A 17,065-nucleotide genomic window follows, 5' to 3' on the forward strand; every position below is an offset into this window, starting at 1 on the left:
GTAACTACCTAGCCAGCTGCCCAATAATTGCAGAAATGTTTTTATTCTATATATTATATTATAATAGGCAGAACAATCTGCAGCTTTAGACAAATTATTTACCAGGCAACCACATGTTAAATAGTATCTAAGTTTAAAGTGGATCTCTTTCAGGGGCTGATTTGTCTTAAGGTGGCCAAACACCTTCAGTAACTGGCAGTAATCTCTCCCATCCTCACCATACACAGAAATGTTCAGAACAGCCGAGTGTTCCTGTGTTCTCTATGGGGAGCAAAAGGTTAAAGGGGTTATCCAGCACTACAAAAACATGGTCAGTTTTGTCCCCAGGTTGGGTGGGGTTTTGCAACTCTGTTCCATTTAAGTGAATGGAGCTTAATTGCAAACTGCACCTAAACTGGAGACAAGAGTCGTGTTGTCGCTGGAAGAAATTGGCCTAGTTTTTGTAGCGCTGGATAACCCCTTTAAGCCACAGTCAGACTTACCTGGCTGCAGCTTCCCTGTCTGAGAACAAAGAAGATCATCTGTCGGTGGAGTGTCAGGAGAGCCCCATACATCTTATACTGACAACCAATAAAAGTATAAAGTGTATGGGGACCTTTAGTATTGTACATATTGACAGGTTTGTGTTAACAGTCTGTGGGGGCGCCTCACAGAATTTTGGCCTCCCTCATTACAATCTCTGCCAGACGCTCCCTTTTGGTTCCAGCTGGGCTCACTTACCGGACAGATATTTACATAAGTAACATAGTTTTTTCACTTTGAACAATTACAAGTCATATAATGCAGGTCTGTTTCTTCTCTTTCATCTTAGTCACACACTTAACTCCTCAGTCTATTCAAGTCTATTTCTTTGTTCACACAGAGTTGTTATATGGTACCAGGGTTTGAGTCCATAGTACACGTCCCTGGTACAGCCACAACGTTGCGGCTAGAGGAGCCAGGTATGTGGCATACCTGAATGCTGGATGCAAATGAAAGCCGATGGCTCTCAGTGAGACCTGGAAGTGGCGCTACAGGGGTGGGTAAGTATACTTTGTTTATTATGTTCTTGCACCCCCATGCCTTCCTGCCTTTTTCAATTTCATGGGACTTCTCTTTTAAGTTCTCCTGATGGTGTTACTTCTATTGGAAACTCTTTGAACACTTCCACTTATTTTACCTATGATGGTTTGGTCTTCTTTAAACACTGATTTGTCATTACACTATATGTTTTCTGGTTACTGTACAGTACTACATTGTGTTTTTTTCTGTTATTTCCATGTCTGGAACTGTGATATATTTAGGTTTCTTTAAAGCGACTCTGTACCCACGATCTGACCCCCCCCCCAAACCACTTGTACCTTTGGATAGCTGTTTTTAATCCAAGATCTGTCCTGTGGTCCGTTCAGCAGGTGATGCAGTAATTGTCCTAAAAAATACTTTTAAACCTGAAGCCCGTGCACAACGGGAGTATTTGAACCCCTCCGTCCCTCCTCCCCACCCTCTTCACCATTAGGAATGCCACTGAAACATTTTCTTTATGCTGAACATTGCACATGTCCTTAACGATCCAGCCCATGTGACAGGCTGCCACAGGTGGGGAATAGGAGGCAATATGCCTGGAGCATGATGAAGAGGGTGGGGAGAAGGGACAGAGAGGTTGTGCAAAGTTAGGGCACAGGTACTCCCGTTGGGCACAGGGCTTCAAGTTTAAAAGTATTTTTTTAGGACAATAACTGCATCACCTGCCGTACAAGTGGTTTGGGGGGTCAGATTGTAAGTACAGAGACGCTTTAAGGAGTATCTTTAATAAAATGAGTGCCCACTGTGGGAAGATCAGGGCATAGTGTACATAGGGACATTCCTTCAAGAAGGACTGACTAGTGATTATACACACTAAGCCCATAGTAGTAAGAGTGTAAAAGAAAAGATACACTGTGTTCAGCATATGGCTGTCAGAAATGACCCTAATATTGTTTCTGAGAGATTTATTAACATGTTTTATAGCTTTATTGCCATATTTTGGTTAGAACATTCTTCTTATTATTTTCCCAGTGTCGCTTCTAAACATAAACTGCTGGAGATCGGTTAGTTGCTGCTAAAACCCTGCAAACTTCTGAACTCTAAAATATGGCCTAAATACATGACAAATACTACTCCTGACCTAATAACATAAACATGGCAATGAGAATTCTATTTGCAGTCTCGCCAGTGCTCCTAGACCAGAAAAATATCTCACCAGTGAATTAATCATCGACAGGATGACATGAGAATGAATTGATATGATCATTCCCAGAAAATTAACCCATTCACTGCTCACACAATAACCCAAGAGGAGTACAGAACATACAGGACAGTCAACCGATATAGTAGATGATATCCAAGACTCATCTAAAACATGAAATTCAGGGATGTCCAGAAGTGTATTCCAAGCAAAAGGTCACTTAAAACAGACTGGTCAGCAGCTTTTTGCTGATTAAAATATAGGTAATGTAAAATAGGGCTTCTTACCTTGAATTAGGAGATATAACTCTTATTTCAGTCAGTCAATCCAGCGCCAAGATACAAGTTTTAGATATAAGGAGCAAATATAGAGCGACAGACTGAAAAAAGTGTTAAAGTGGTACCTTGGTTTAAGAGCTCACAGTTTTTCAAAATTGTGACTTGGTTTAAGAGCATTGCTTTGGTTTAAGAGCTCCCTGTACTGGATGGGAACACGAGAGGAGGAGGGGCATGGTCTGCACAGCAAGGTCTAAAGCACTGTACTCTGACCCAGGAAGTCTCCCTCACCTTCCAAAACATACCATATCCACTTCAGGCTGGGGCTTGCATCAGGGGACAGGACTGTGAGGTAATCTCTCCATAGCTGTAACCCCTCTCTTCCCAGACAGAGAGTGCTGCTACACTGTGCCCACATCTGTCCTGCTCATTCCTTCATGCTCCCTGTAGTCTCTGTCAGCTCATGTTTCCCATCCTCTCCATTACTGCACAGTAACTTATATCATTACATATTTTGCTGTTTCTGAATGTTTGTTTCGTTTTACATGTTATTTAGAATAATAAATCATTATTTTTGGGCTGTGGAACCAAATTCTGCATTTCTATTACGTCTTATGGGAAAATTTGCTTTGGTTTAAGAGTGGATTTGGATTACGAGCATAATTCGTTCCGGGGCTGTGCTGTAATTATGCTCGTAATCCAACGAATTATGCTCGTAATCCAAGACACCACTGTATATCTCTTGAATCAGGGTAGAAGCCCTGTTGTACGCTGCTTTTACTTTAGTCAGTAAAAAGCTGCTTACAGGTTTAACTTAAAGGGGTTATCCAGCGCTACAAAAACATGGCCACTTTTGCACCACTCTTGTCTCCAGTTCAGGTGTGGTTTACAATTTAGCTCCATTTACTTCAGTGAAACTGAGTTTTAAACCCCACCCAAACTGGAGACAAGAGTGGTGCAAAAGCGGACATATTTTTGTAGCACTGGATAACCCCTTTAAGGCTTTAATATAAATGTGGTTAGTTTTCAGTAACAAAAACGATTTAAAAAAACTCAACAAACCTAAAGGGACCCTATCGGTTCCTACTCACAATGAGCTGCACACAACCTTGAAATGATAAAAATTGAATGTAAATTAGAAATACCAGTGTATGTACTTGGTCAATGAATTCCTTTTAAAATTCACTTTAAGTGCCACAGCATTGCTTGCCTCCTCGCTTCCTTACTTGCATGACATTTAAGGTTGTTTCTGGAGAAAGGGTTCAGAGCTGATATCTTACTATAGTATAGTAAAATATAGACCAAGTGCAATATCAATTGTCCCTCAAGTTATAATGTTAAAGAAGCACTCCAGAATATTTTTTTGTCCCCCTGCTGTGCACTGGCACGTATACTCACCAGTGTTGATCGATGTCCCACGGTTCAACTTCGTTCCGGTCCTGTGCCTCTTCTTTCTCCATGTCGATTGAAGGCCGGAAGTGACGCTTTCCAATGCATTCTCTATGAGAGAGTGTGACTTCTGGCCTTCAATTGACATGAAGACAGAAGAGGGGTCAGAAGAGCGGCAACGTAAATGCGCACAGGATTTGAACAGCACTGCTGGACTGGAACAAAGCCGTGTCAGGACACCGATCATCGCCGGTGAATATACACACCATCGCACAGCGGAAGAAGTAAGTAAAGTAAGGTTCTTTACGGTTTATTTTTTTCATTTGCTTTTCACCAAAATACTTTCTAAATAAACAATTTCAATAAAAACATGTTCGTATGTGGACAGCAATAAATTAGTATTTTATATTTAAAAATAATGCAAATTGGTTTTGATTCCAGGTAGAACTACCCATTAGATTTTACTTGACTATCTTTGCAAAAATGAAAAGTACCACTGTCACCTTGTCATTCTATGTGATCAGATTACATTTTTTTTTTTTATTAATACAGGGTAATAGGGGTTTTTGCCTGTCTCTGGATCTACCCAGTAGGGTTTCTCTAGGTTGAACCTGATGGACTCTTGTCTTATTGCAACCTTATTTCAACCTTATTAACTATGTTATTATGTAATAGCTGTTATCTTTTGGGAACTCATTCTGTGTAATATATAGTTATTGTTTTTTCTTTTTAAGGTTTACTGTATTTTCATAGAGCAAATAGTATAGTAGATGTACTGTACAGTCACTTGTCAGAGGGCCCTAAAAGAGATGGATTGTTCTTGCCTAGAAAGGTCATGACAGGTATTATGCAGGCCTGACTGATATGTTCACTCACCCTATTGCTTAATGCAAGCCGTGTCTTTTCCATAGCAGTGCATCAGTTAGCATTGCAGTAGACATTTACTTTATCACCACAATAGCAATCTTCCTATATAACCCTGAGATCATTGCCGCAACCTTCATGGCTGCAGCACAGACAGTTTTTCATTTATGCTGGAGACAACCAGACTCCAGGAGTAAAGCTGGGTAATTTAATCTGGTCCTTGAATTAAGAATTAAAATTGACGGCAAATGAACGGAAAATAAAATAGAGATCACGAATACTTGTCTTCTTTGTTATAGCTTGTTTTCTAAATGACCAAACAAGACAACCTTTAGTAAATGAGGGAAATAATGTGCATAAATATCAAGCTGGATTCACAGAGTTTTCTTCTTTACCACAGTGGCCAGATATACAAATGTCAATTGGTAGTTCTGCAAATTTGCAGCAGACGTAGTTCCATATGTTTTTTTTTACAGAAACAAATCACAAGTGACTGATGTCTCAATTTGATAGATAGATTAGTTTGATAGTTGAAGAGGTTGTCTCAGTAAGAGCCCTTTCCGTATGAGCTACTATGACGTAATGTTGTCAAAGATGGGTTGGAGTGGTAAGCTGCTCACCCTGTGGAGGACCTAAGCACTCCATGTATTACTGCGCTCTATTACATCCCCTGTAGCCTTCACAACTCTCTCTTTACTAAAACTATCTTCGTCTGATGGTTAGAATGAGAGCAGTTTCCCAGTATCCACAATTACCATTTACCATCAAAATTAATCCTTTGTCTCTATCCTCAAGAATGGGACCAGACTGCACATTTTCAGGTAGACTGTGATCGGTGCTGTATTTGGTAGCTTTTTAAAAACTTCTGTGTTTCCCTGAAAATAAGACAGTGCCTTATATTAATTTTTACTCAAAAACAGGCATTATGATGGAGATTTATCAAACTGGTGTAAAGTAGAATTGTCTTAGTTGCCCCTAGCAACCAATCAGATTCCACCTTTCATTTTCCAAAGAATCTGTGAGGAATGAAGGGTGGAATCTGATTGGTTGCTAGGGGCAACTAAGGCAATTCTACTTTACACAAGTTTGATAAATGTCCCCCACAGTCTTATTTTCGGGGTATGACTTTATGCCGGGGAGAGAGAAATAAGACATCCCCCCGGACCTCCCCTCACACACTCACATCCTTGGGGGACGGGTGTCAGCATGCAGCAGGATGTGTCGGTGTGACAGGCGGCAGCGTGCGTTACAATGAGTGGAGGACATGGGGGCCGTGGACCAAGCTGCCTGCGGCACCAGCAGTGAAGCTCCATGAGGAGATTAGGTGAGTCCCGGGTGGGGGCCTTACTTTCGGGGGGTGCCCTATTTTCTGGGGGATGCCTTACTTTAGGGTAGAGGGTAGGGTAGTTGTGGTGTCTTATTTTAGTAGGGGATCTTATTTTCAAGGAAACACGGTACCACTAAAAATGCTGCAATGTCTTGAGAAAGCCTTAGATACACTTGTAACAGTAAAACATATTTGTATAGCAAGAGTCAACACAAAGAAATGTAAGAAATAAACAAAATAATAAAGTGTAAATGATCTTCATCTGTAGACACCCCTCAATGAACATGTGTTCAGAATATAACAATCGCTTCAGAGCATTATCTTAAGCAGAAATAAAATGCCACATACTGGTAGTTTGCTTCTGGCTCCAGATCCTCAATGACGTAGCTGGTTACATTCTCTACTGAGATGGTATTCTCACCCAGGTTTATGTGATACGCTATGATTTCTGATCCATTGCAGCACGGTTCCTCCCAGCTCAGTAGTAAGCACACTGATGAGAGCATTGTACATGATTCTAGATGGGCTCCATCTATCACATAAAGATTAGGCACTGCATCAGGGACAGAAGCTGGCGTCTTGCAGCTCACTAGATCACTGAATGCTCCAACTCCAGATAAATTTACTGCCTGTAAAGAGAGAAAAAAATATGTGTAATGCACCTAAAGGCTTTTCATTTAGTGTAGCATTCTGCATTTTTGTAATTAGTTATTGTAAAGATTTATGTCCTTATACAACATATGCAAATATGTTTGATAGATGTGGGACCCCCACCTGTCTCTAGGAACTGGGTCTAGGGCAGGGTCTAAAGTGAGAGGTGTCAGGATTAGGGAAACAGCCAAGCTCACTGTAGTCCATAATACTTCTCATATAAGTGAATCGGAGTTATGTAGGCAGCAGCATTTACTGAGCTATGTGGTTTCTATAACTCCCATTTACTTCTATAAAGTGGACACTTCCACTTCTCTGCTAGGACCATGCCTGAGTGTAGAGGACAGTGGCCACCTCCCCATATAGATGGACACAATTCTGTATTTGGGTACAGGTTCTAGAGCACATCCTGTTAATATGCAATAAATGTCTGCGATAGGAATTACTGAGGTACTGGTGAGATTTCCCAGACATTCACATCTAAAGAAATGGTACATTTAAATAGATATACAATGGCTTAGTGGTTTACAAGTTTATCCTGTTTTTACAAATCATACTTAAACTCTATGTAGATGCTTTGTACTCCATTATTTTAAGAGACAATTCTCCTCAGGTCTTGTGATTCCAAAGGTCAGACCCCTAAAACTTTACCCCTTTAAAAAAAAAAAAAAAATCCAGAGCCAAGTTTGTGTAATTCTTTTAAACACAAACATTTCATATGTACGACAAAAAAATTTATTGCTTGCATTAAGCAATGTCTTGCATTCAGTATTTTTTAATAGATTGCTGCTGGTGCATGTAAAACAATAAACATGTTATCTTTACCTTTCCACGCTCCCTCTGTGCCCTCCCTTGGTGTTGTTGGTGTCCCTCGCTGACTACAGAGCCGCCATTTCAGAGGTGAACTGGTCTCGGGAATGACAGCCAGCTTAGCCAATCACTGGCCACAAGTCTGCCCCGTCTGAGTCAGAGATGAGGTCCACTCAGAAATGGAGGCTCAGCAGTCAGCGGGGGACACCAGCGACACCAAGGGAGGACACTGATGGTGAAGACCAGTGACCCAGGCCGCCACCACACCTGCTCCTCTCGGTCACCACTCATGGTGGATGCTGGAGCCCATAAGCTAGGGCCCAATGCCGCCTACCCTTTGGCCCAGCAGGGTGCCTTACTCTGCCACGCTCCTGCTCTCAGCCCCCTGCACCCCCTAGGGTGCGCGTACGATGACTAAGGGAAATGTAAAAGGGCTGTGCACCCTTAAGTGGCTATGCACAGTCAGGCTTGCACTTTAAATATCTGCACCTTGAAAAGGCTTGCTTGTTGGGGCTTCTGCACTTTAACCCTAGTCTGCAGTCCAAGCTATTACTGCCCATGGCTGCTGTAGTCTGTGACTATTGCTCTGGTTCCACCTGTGAGCCCTGCTGCAGCCAGTCCAACCCTGGTTTTCTGGTGAAAACCAACAGCTAGTAGCGAAATTAGGATGGGGGGGGGACGCTTCTGGGCCCACTCAGGCAGGGGCCCATTGAAGTGTCAGCAGGTTAGTGCTGTCTGCTATTGCTTTTGCAGACTGCCTTACCACATCTGTAGTGGGCTGTCTGTAGAGGGCATCAGCACATGGCAAAGAGAGAGCTGGAGGAGGAGGAGCACTGCCAGAGTCCAGAGAGGGGGCGGGGCACACGGCTGTGGAGCAGGGGAGAGCAGAGTGTGTGGTGAGTGCTGCAGGGAGGCTGGGGAGCGGAATACAGGACGCCTATCCCCTTCCCCTGCACTCAGTACTCCTTTTCTTGTTCACCTGAACCTGCTGCTGTAATGTGCTGGGAGCACAGGGGGCACTGACAGGAGGGGAGTCTGGAGGCATGGCAGCCTTTTCCCAGCCCTGTCTCCAGGTTCCCTTCCTCCTTTTCCTCAGAGTCCCGACTGCATCGTGTTACAGCAGAAGGTTCATGTGAGGAAGAGATGGAGCCTGAATGCAGGGGAGGGGGAGGGGATAGGAATTAACCCATAAGTGCCTGGACTGCTGTGTGCACAGGTGGAGGGTGACTACTTGTATTGTCTGTTCCTACATTCACTATTCACTGCACAATATGCAATTTAAGTCCCATTATAATAGACTTCTGTACATGTCCTATAAGTCACAGGATTGTGATCACCATTTGTTTTGTATTGATGCTTATGTCATGTAAACTATGTGCAGCCTGTGTAATGTACCAGTATGCCACCTCGGATGGATGGATGAATGGATCAAGGCTGGTGTGTAGTGCACATCAGAGGTGACATACTGGTACATTGCACAGCACTGCAGGCTGGACATAGTATACATTATATCAGGAAAAAAAAAAAATCCAGAACAAATGGAGATCACAATCATGTGACCAATAAGACATTTACAGTAATATAGGTATATTATAATGCAGGAAATGGACATTCCTTAAAAATAGTCTCCTTCCACCTGTGTACTGCATCATATTATATTATATGAGAACAATGCCATGATCTTGTCCAGTCCACTACCCACAATGCCATCATCCTGTCCAGTCCACAACTCGCACTCCAGAAGTTCGACACCTCCATAATGAGAAGCAGCGGTCTCCGGCTCCTCTCTTTCTCCTTTACCCCAAGCTGCTGCTATCTTCTGGCCTCACCAGAATTTAGGTGAGATGCCATCATTTCTGTTTGTGTTGTCTGTATGATCCTATGTGGGGAGATTTATCAAACTTTGTGCAAAAAGTTTAGTTGCAACTCCATTATTGTTCCTTTGCACAAGGTTTGATAAATCTCTCTATGGGTGACTTCACACGTACCGGAATCACAGCGGATTTCACACAGTGATTTTCCAATGAAATCTACTGCGGATCCTGGTAGTGTGACGTTCAATGGGTCACATATCCGCAGCGGAATTTTCATTCTGCTGTGAGTATGTAACCCGGCCCAGCTCCACTCAGTCCTGCTCAGCCAAACACCCGCTGTATAGAGCTCTGGTGACACCACATCTGGAATGCTGTGTCCAGTTCTGGAGACCTCATCTAAAAAAGGACATTGATAAAATAGAACGGGTCCAAAGACGGACTACAAAAATGGTGGAGGGTGTGAGGCATAAACCATATCAGGAAAGACTTAAGGATTTGAATCTGTATAGTCTGGAGGAAAGAAGGGAAAGGGGGGACATGATTGAAACCTTTAAGTATGTTAAAGGACTAAATAAGGTTAAAGAGGGGAGTGTTTTTAGTAAAGGGGTTAAAGGGGTTCTCCAAGATTAAAAAAAAAAAAACATAGTTGCTTTCTTCCACAAACAAAGCCACCCCTGCTTCAAGGTTGTGTGTGGTATTACAACTTTGCTCCATTCACTTCAGTGGAACTGAGCTGCAGTACTACACACAAACTGAGATTGGGGTGGTGCTGTTTCTGGAAGAAAGCAGCTATGGTTTCCTAACCTTAGATAATTCCTTTAATTTTTATGTGGTTCTCTATGCTAAATTTAGAAAGCCACAGCTTTTAATCCTTATTCACCTTAAATAATGTAGTAAAATATACACTTTATTATTCAGAAAACATTGTCGTCTCCCAAGGTTCCCTATGGGTAACCTAATCAGTTGGGGGCCGACTCAGACTTTTTTTTACATTTTTTTACCTTTGTTCATTTCTATTAGGGTGGAAATCCCATCCCTGACATTGCACTTTTCTGTTCCTAATCTTTTTCACCTCTTCTAGCAATTTTCACATAGTTCCTGATATTATACAGTAGTACAGAAGACTGTAAGAGAACTCAATTATCTTTAAGGCAGCTACTGCCGAGATGGTTCTTCTCACTCACCACAGCCTGCTGCGTGACATCTGAGCTAAAGGATCAATCACTAAAACTGCATGCTGAGAAGAAAAATAGCTTGTACGATACAAAATTCTGTGGCCCCAACTTGTCCAAAGGTAAACTTTGATTAAGTGAACGTAAAAGTAAACTAAATCACAAGTCCTTAGGTATGTCATGTCCAAAGGAAATGCCATGGCGTGACTCAAAATAACTATTACATTACATGTGGAAGATGTCTATTAAAAATAATAAGGTGATTGTTTAAAATTCTTATTGCTAAAGTTTAAAAGGAAAAGTAACCATTTCTAAAAATCTTAGTTTTTTTTCTACTATGTATATAAAGATAACACTAGCAAGAGGAAAGAAAGCGTATACAGAGCAGTACATAACTGTTTAAACTATATAAAGGGATTGCCTGCATTCTGTAACTATGACTACACATAGTTCTGCAGATTAACTGTATACAAAAGTAGTAAGCTATTTTCAATGAAAACTAAATGCAAGTAAGCCTTAAAGTGACACTGTCCCCCCCTATTTGCATTTTGACTGCTCTCCACAGATGTAAAGGGTAAATGTTACAGCCTTTCATTACTTATTTTATATTTACACCTCATGGTGTTTGTTCTGGTAAAAAGTAGTTTTTATCACCTGTGGATTGGTATATGTGGGTGGGGCCTCGCAGCCTATGTGCCACATCGCTCCGCCCCTAGCGCCACTTAGCCCCACCTCCATCCGTGACATCATCTGCACATAGGCCCCACCCCCCATTAGCCATTGGAAGGGCCAGCCTAAAGCTCTAGGCCCCACCCCCCCTAGATTGTCCCACACCAATGGCCACTGAGGGGGCGTGGCCTATGCGGTGATAATGTCAGATGGGGCGGGGCTAAAGGTGCTAGGGGCGGAGCGATGTGGCACATAGGCCGCCCACATATACCAATCCACAGGTGATAAAAACGACTTTTTACCAGAACAAGCACCATGAGGTGTGATATAAAATAAGTAATGAAATCTGTAACATTTACCTTTTACACCTGTTTAGAGCAGTCAAAATGCAAATAGGGGGTGACAGTGTCACTTTAAATATCAAAAAATTACATTAACAGTATCCATAGTAAAAATGTTGTCAACCATTTTTTGTGGTCCAGCTAGAATTTTCAGAATAAAAATGAAAATAGAAGCATTAATCATCCAACTGCTCACCAAGTTCCTGTTGAATTCCACTCTTGATTCCATCTCATCAGAAGGTAATGCGGTCAGTGACTACCTGCATTTTTTGCGTGTTAAGACAGGACCAGGAAGTGGTGGTCAATGCGGACCTTGTCCACACTGGGGTTGAGACAGGTGAGAGATATCTATATATACATTTTTGTACCCTAGCTTTAAAGGGGAACTATCAGCAGGTTAGACAAATCTAATTATGTCCCAATTGCACAGGAGAGGCAGAGCAGGAAAGTATGTCTCTTACCTCCCTTCTCTGCACCGTTCCAATGCAGTTAGTCGTGTGTTCCATGGTCTGGTGAGACCGTTAGAAGCACTGGGGCACCCTTAGCAGCAGTATCTGACCCCATAGTGCTGATTTGCCCATTTGTAATGATAATAATGGATCTGGCTGGGCGGGGGTGGGCCAGATTGGCGCTATGGGGGCAGGCAGTTCTCCTAACGGTCTCAACAGTCTGTGCAGCACACACCTAACTACTGTATTAGAACAGCACAGAGGAGGAAGGTAAGGGACATACCTTCCTCCTCGCCATCTCCTGCGCAATAGGGACATATCAGCAGGTTAGATTTGTCTAACCTGCGGATAGTTTCTCTTTAAGAAAAAATGTAGAAATGTACAGAGAAACCTGCTTAAAGGTTCTAGTTTATATCACATCACATCTAATAGAAGGAAAATCAAACATATCTTGCAGTTTACGTTACTGATGAAACAAAAGAAAAGTCACAAGGATTTCTTCTACCAAAGGATCTTCAGAGAACAATTTATTTAGATCCTTGGCAATGAGCTCATTACAACAATGTACCACAGAAGACTAGCCATGTTACATTGCTTTACTTACTCAGAACAGAACTTTCATATATCAAAGCTAAACCCCAATCCTTTTAAGAAATATGTATGATATATCACTGGTGATGATATATGCCTTCCAGAGCCTTAGGAGGTATCCTAGTATGAGTCCTTCATACTGTAGGACATTAAGAGACACTGAACAGCTCACAATATGGAAAGTTGTTGGCAGCCTAAAGGTAAACAAAGCCTCTGCAAAAGAGTAACCTCTGCCATTGGAGGTATATGTCTCAGGATTGGCGTCTTCATCTTCTTCTAGTTAAGAATTAATAGTTACTGTAACAATGCCTTCAATTTGCCCATTGGTGCATGCTTGAAAAATTTTCATACCTTAACCCCTTCATGACCAAAGGTCATCAATGCATGTCGCTTTCTAAGGGCCATAACTCTATTCCATAGCACTGATCAGTAAGATCAGTATCCTCCTACTAGAGACTGCCTAAAGGCCCTATTCCGCGGAACGATTATCGTCAGTCTTCAGCCGATTATTGTCACGTGGTATAGAGGGCAACGATCAACCGACATCGTTATTGTCGACTGATTGTTGTGTCGCTTGTTTTTCAAAACTGTTGAACAAGCGACTGTGATAGCAGTGATCTGCTGCCGTCGTTCCGTGGAATAGGAGCAGCAGCAGCAGACCGCCATTATTTTCTATGGGCTGCCAAGACGATCTAGCGATCACCCAGGCAGCCCCCCTGCAGCTCCCCGTGGCCCTTCCCGTACTCACCCGCTTGCTGCCGACACATGGAATAGCGGCGGCAGTGAGTGGGGAAGGAGGAGCAAACGAGCGCTGACGGCACTCACTTGCTTCTCTGCATCGCCCCGTGGAATAGGGGCTTGAGGCAGACTCCAGGAACAGATCACTGATTGGACTGTACAGAGGTAAGTAAGAGACGCTGTCAGGGACAGTTACACACTTAAACACTGCATATTGCTATTGAAGGTTGCATTTAAGGGATTAATGGAGGACACTGGCATGATTACAGTTAAGTAAGTTTAGGTGGTCACTAACCTTTTAACAATAGTACAAGCAACAAAGAACATTTGTAAAATATCTTATCAGAGAAAAAAGTCTTTCTTCACATATGAGCCACTTTATCTTCTCCTTTCCCAGCTACTGCACTTATCATTCTCACTGCACTGTTTAAGCTATCATGAGAGACTAGACAGTTTATCAACTCACTGAGGAATCAGGCTACGTGCTGACCATAGAAATGTAATAAGAGGGGAGGAGGGTGCAGGGAGAACGGCACTTTTGATACAAAGATGGAGCCTATAGAGGGGAAAACTGGTGCAAAATTGGAGATACAATGCATATAATGGCTTGTGTACACACACACCCAGACACACAAACTGTTGCATAATTAGGTCAGAGATCTTCCAAAGGAATCTTCCTTTCTGTACACAAAATAAATAATCTGTATGCCTATACCATGTGTCCACCTCATAATACATATCTATGATGATCCTGCCCCTTTTTATAGACCTGTGCCCGCTATTCTACATTCATTACATATGTCCTTTGTAAACAAAACCATTAGGAAAAGAAACAAAATCTTAAAGGGGAACTGGTAGAGGTAAAAAAAAATGAACCTTCTGCAGAAGCATTAAAGCATTACTTACCTATCTATCCCAGTCTTAAAGCTACCAAAAATCCATTTGTTTTGGGGGGGTTTGTTCTGTATTGTGTTTCTGTACTTCCTGGTTAAGCAGTTGTACACTGTACTACAGGTTCCAGAGTGCAATGCTTTCCCTCAGTTGTTCATCACAGTCCCCCACCCTGCCCATTCCCCACCCAAATCTGTTGCAGAACATCTAGGCTGTATTCACACATCGCAGTTTCATTGTGTTACTGAACTATTTGCAGTACTCATTGTAGTCCCACCCACAAAGTACACTTTATTCTCTACCTGCAACACCACACAGTATTCTCTACCTGTAACATCACACTCTATTCTCTACCTGTAACACCACACAGCACTGTATTCTCTACCTATAACACCACGCTGTATTCTCTATCTGTAACACCACACAGCACGCTGTATTCTCTATCTGTAACACCACACAGCACGCTGTATTCTCTATCTGTAACACCACACAGCACGCTGTATTCTCTATCTGTAACACCACACAGCACGCTGTATTCTCTATCTGTAACACCTCACAGCGCACTGTATTCTCTACCTGTAACACCACAAAGCACACTTTATTCTCTACCTGCAACACCACACAGTATTCTCTACCTGTAACATCACACTGTATTCTCTACCTGTAACACCACACAGCACTGTATTCTCTACCTGTAACACCACACAGCACGCTGTATTCTCTACCTGCAACACCACACAGCATTCTCTTATCTGTAACACCACACAGCACGCTGTATTCTCTACCTGTAACACTACACAGTACACTGTATTCTATACCTGTAACACCACACAGCACACTGTATTTTCTACCTGTAACACCACACAGCACACTGTATCCTCTATCTGTAACACCACACAGCACGCTGTTTTCTCTATCTGTAACACCACACTGTATTCTCCATCTGTAACACCACACTGTATTCTCTACCTGTAACACCTCACAGCGCACTGTATTCTCTACCTGTAACACCACAAAGCGCACTGTATTCTCTACCTGTAACACTGATGTTGGAATAAAGTAAAATAACTTTTTAAATTTAAGTTTAAATATTCTGATCAAGCATCTTTTATCTTTTAAGTTGAGCCCCACAATAAGGACTTTATCCACTATTATCTTACATGGGATATACTGTGTATGCCTCGTTTTTTGTCCAGGTGAGATTGGCAGCGCCGGCTTTGATACTCTCTGCTGTTTAGCATAATTTACTAATGTTACTCCATCATTTTTGTGAATACGCTGCAGTACTGCAATGACACTCCAACATGTGTGAACATAGCGATCATTTCACAGCAGAGTTTTGCAGCAAAAGTTTGCAAAGTTGCAGCACCTGCTTTTGGCTGGTCAGAGATGGTGAATTACTCAGGGGATTCGGGGATCCATCCGAGCCTCCTGTGACATCACACCCTGCCCCCTGTCTGCATCATCAGCCTGTGCTCAGAAAACACACACAATGTGAGACAGAGGCATGGAGTATTTGTCTCCTAAGGGGGGAGAGCAGTGGGGAGCAGGAGACAATGTGGATTGGTACAGAGGCCATTTTCCTTCACTTCCTGGATTTTAATCAGCTACCTGTGTGGCAAAACCGTACAGATATGCCGTACAGATATACATTGTATAGACAAATCTATATAACTTTTAATAATAAACAAGTTTCCTTATGTGAAGTTCCCCTTTTGGTATAAGCTAAAGCATAATCTTAAGTATAGTTAAAGCGTAACTGTCATTTCAGGGTCATTTTTCTGAAAACATTAAATATCTATAGTACAAGCGATTTTAAGAAACTCTGTAATAGGTTTATGTACTAAAAGAGTTTCCTTCTGGACTGAAAAAGCAATCTCCCAGCCTCCCCCCTCACATCAAATGAAGCAGGATTTCTGTCTCCATTATGTGGCTATGGAGAGGGGAGGGGCTGTTAGGAGTGACTGAGCACGGAGCAGTCCTGCAAAGTACAACACCCTGCAATCTTCTCTCAGTAAGTTCATAGATAAGCACTGACCTTTCTGACACCTGAATTTAGCGGTTTAGCTGCCCAGACAGTCTAGAAACAGCTGACCTTCATGTCACCTCTTCCTGCTCCCTCATCTCCCTCGGCCCCTCCCCCCTTCATAGGCTTACAATGGAGAGAGCAGAATCCGTCTTCACTGGCTTCTCTGTAATGAAGACGTGTTTGCCTGATAAGAAGTCAGGGGGGGGAGGCTGGGAGATTGCTTCTTGAGGACAGAAGGAGGCTTTTTTGGCTGATGAAACCTATTACAGAGTTTATTAAAATCGCTTATACTACTGATTTCTGCAATAAAAAAAAAAAACATGACAGTTACTGTTTAACCACAGACAAAAACCAGCAGGAAATGGGTATATTACAGATGTGAAGTATTAATCAAATTTATCCTGACTGATGTGCCGTTTATTTACTATCGTCCTCTTTACATTAACAGCTCCTCTTGGAAACGTCTTACCAGCTGGTTGCTATAACAAAAGGTGTTAATATCGTTTTAACAGCTGATTCAAGACCGTTCACACAGAGGTAAATATGGGTTTCACTTTGCTCTAGGCGCATCCTTTATCTAGTGCAATGAAAACCTTACATCACTATCTGGCCTGTTGCTGATATTATTTGCTGTGTATCATAAAGGTCTGGAGTGCTGACTGTCTGTCTTATAAGCCGGGAAAAACATTCACTTTTGTACATACTCATTATCCTAAAATTGGCTGCATTAATCTTGTTATCTTAGATAGATTAGCATATTATCACTGGAAATGTGTTATTAAATTATAGCAGATCCATTCTTCTACCCACCAGTGCACTAAGTGTCCTAAATGCCTGTTACTCACTTTGCAG

At 42.2% G+C, this 17,065-nt stretch overlaps 1 protein-coding gene across 1 annotated transcript in view; it reads right to left on the reverse strand.

Moving 5' to 3' along the window:
* Positions 1-17,065, reverse strand: part of FNDC3B (fibronectin type III domain containing 3B) — a 247,626-nt gene that overhangs the window by 30,200 nt on the left and 200,361 nt on the right. The window contains exon 22 of the mRNA XM_069975184.1: positions 6,407-6,687. Coding sequence (XP_069831285.1) covers positions 6,407-6,687 — 281 coding nt within the window. The remainder of the gene's footprint in view (positions 1-6,406; positions 6,688-17,065) is intronic.

This window comes from Dendropsophus ebraccatus, chromosome 6 (genome assembly GCF_027789765.1).
Source record: "Dendropsophus ebraccatus isolate aDenEbr1 chromosome 6, aDenEbr1.pat, whole genome shotgun sequence".
Lineage (NCBI taxonomy): Eukaryota > Metazoa > Chordata > Amphibia > Anura > Hylidae > Dendropsophus > Dendropsophus ebraccatus.